Source organism: Trypanosoma conorhini (assembly GCF_003719485.1).
Source record: "Trypanosoma conorhini strain 025E chromosome Unknown Tco_14.4_contig_00829, whole genome shotgun sequence".
Lineage (NCBI taxonomy): Eukaryota > Euglenozoa > Kinetoplastea > Trypanosomatida > Trypanosomatidae > Trypanosoma > Trypanosoma conorhini.
The window spans coordinates 4,574-6,557 of NW_021704920.1; the positions used below are offsets into that span (position 1 = coordinate 4,574).

General features: G+C 64.1%; 3 protein-coding genes across 3 annotated transcripts in view; 1 reads left to right on the plus strand and 2 right to left on the minus strand.

Annotated features, from left to right (window-relative positions):
* Tco025E_08626 (uncharacterized protein) overlaps positions 1-340 on the minus strand; it is a gene marked incomplete at both ends in the record, with an annotated part of 672 nt that extends 332 nt beyond the window's left edge. Inside the window, one exon of the mRNA XM_029375470.1 lies at positions 1-340. This exon is cut by the window's left edge and continues 332 nt beyond it. Coding sequence (XP_029224416.1) covers positions 1-340 — 340 coding nt within the window.
* On the plus strand, positions 339-992 carry Tco025E_08627 (sialidase; the record flags this gene model as incomplete). Its single annotated transcript, XM_029375471.1, has 1 exon — positions 339-992. The coding sequence occupies one exon, from the start codon at positions 339-341 to the stop codon at positions 990-992; it is 654 nt and encodes a 217-aa protein (XP_029224417.1).
* A 381-nt stretch (positions 993-1,373) lies between these two features.
* Positions 1,374-1,835, minus strand: Tco025E_08628 (uncharacterized protein; the record flags this gene model as incomplete). The annotated part of the gene is made up of 1 exon (XM_029375472.1): positions 1,374-1,835. The coding sequence occupies one exon, from the start codon at positions 1,833-1,835 to the stop codon at positions 1,374-1,376; it is 462 nt and encodes a 153-aa protein (XP_029224418.1).
* Positions 1,836-1,984: the final 149 nt, after the last annotated feature.

Consider the following 1,984-nt stretch of genomic DNA (forward strand, 5'->3'; position numbering starts at 1 on the left):
GGAGGCTTCCTCGGCCGCCCCTGCCAATGTTGTGCCCCTGCGGCTGCGTGCGGTCTCGCGCGGGCAGTCCCCGGTGCGCTGCGCCCGCCGCAGCTCGTGTGTCACCTCTTTCTTCCCCCGCCTTCTCTGCAACCACTCCCCCTGTCAAGAGGCAGTCCTGCCGCCGCCGCTGTTTTGCGCATCGTGGCAAGACGTTGCGAAACACGCTCAAAAGGCACACTGGCAAGCGCCAGCCGCGGCGGAATAGGCACTTGTCAGGGACAATAGGATGTTGCGGCCGGTGGCTTTTGCGCGGCTTCTCCTTTCGGCGCCCCGCGCCAGCGAGGCCCGCGGCGACCATGAAGAGAAACGGGCTTCGCCCCCTGCCGCGGGGTGCTGCAAAGGGACGGGGGCCCCTCCTCGCCGGCGGTGGGGTCGCGAGAGACGCCGTGGGCGGCAATACGGCCGCGAGTGCCGGCTGGAGGAAGCCGGCGCCAACGCGGCCGCAGCCCCCCGGCAGAAGTCGAGGGAATCCCCGCGGGGGCGTGCCCCGGCGGCGCGGGCGTTGCCGTTGTCGCTTCCGGTGGGGGTCTTTTGCGCCCCCTGCAGGCTGCGGGCGGGAGGGGGCGGGTTTTCACGAAGGCCGCGTGCCCGGAGGCGGGCGGCGGCGCGCGGAGGGCCGGAGCGCCCTTGGCCGCTCAGGGCCCGCGCCCCCCGAGCGGGAAGGGAAGCCCGCTGCGGGCAATCGAATTGGCGGGAACCGCCGCGTGGCACGCAGGGGGCCTGGGCGGAGGCCTCCGTCGCACCCTTCGGCATGCGGGGGGCCTCGCCAAAGTCTGCCCGGCCAGGCGGTGGGGGCGGCTTTCTCGCGGCGAAGATGGCCGGGGCAAAGATGGCCGCGCGACCCGCTGCGCCTTTGGGTGGCGGAATGCCGGCGTTTTTCCCCTGGCGATGCCGGCCACCTCGCCGTGGTGCCAGGGTCCGTACTCTCGGTTATACCGAGGGGAAGCTAAGAGTCGGTCCTTCCTGAGTGCTACTACGTGTTGGAAGGTCTAGTGCCCTGTTCGAGGGGAACCAATCCCGCATTAAATTTCGCTTCTGTAGTGGGAGTGGGGATGCGGGTAGGTCAAAATGCACAGATGCTTTGATGGAGTTAGGGCATCGAACGGAGACCCTCCATCAGACAACGTGCTCTCCGCCGTTGGCCTGCGCCCGCAGTTTTTCATCTCCGATCAGCCGCGCAAGCGGCACAAGGGGGTTTTAGTGGGCATGGATGCACTCTCCAGCATCGAGTCCCACATTATTCATCAATATCCCCGCCTCCGTTAAAAAAGGAGCCGGCAACTACTATGAAAAGAGCACGTTCGCACGTGCAGGAGAGCGTTCTTCCACTTTCATTCACCCCAGAGTGCCGGTGATGCTGCTTGCTCTCTCTCTCTCTGGTTGTCGACAGCCTGCCGCCCGCCCCAGTCAACAGCGACTGAGTATAATGCGGGCTCTTGGCTTCCCCCTGGACGGGGCACTGGACCCTGGCACCACGGTGAGGTGGCCGGCATCGCCAGGGACGTCCGGTTGTTTTTTTTTCTTTTCTTCAGTGTGCGTTTTACGACAACCGACGTTGGCTGTGCGCCCACAGAACGAGGAGGAAATGCACTTACGCATACCACAATGTCTGGCACTGCGGTGATGTGGGACTCGATGCTGGAGAGTGCATCCATACCCACTAAAGCCCCCTTGTGCCGCTTGCGCGGCTGATCGGAGATGAAAAACTGCGGGCGCAGGCCAACGGCGGAGAGCACGTTGTCTGATGGAGGGTCTCCGTTCGATGCCCTAACTCCATCAAAGCATCTGTGCATTTTGACCTACCCGCATCCCCACTCCCACTACAGGAGCAAGATAATGATGCGAAACGGTTCCCCTTGGACAGGGTACTAGACCTTCCAACACGTAGTAGCACTCAGGAAGGACCGACTCTTAGCTTCCCCTCGGTATAACCGAGAGTACT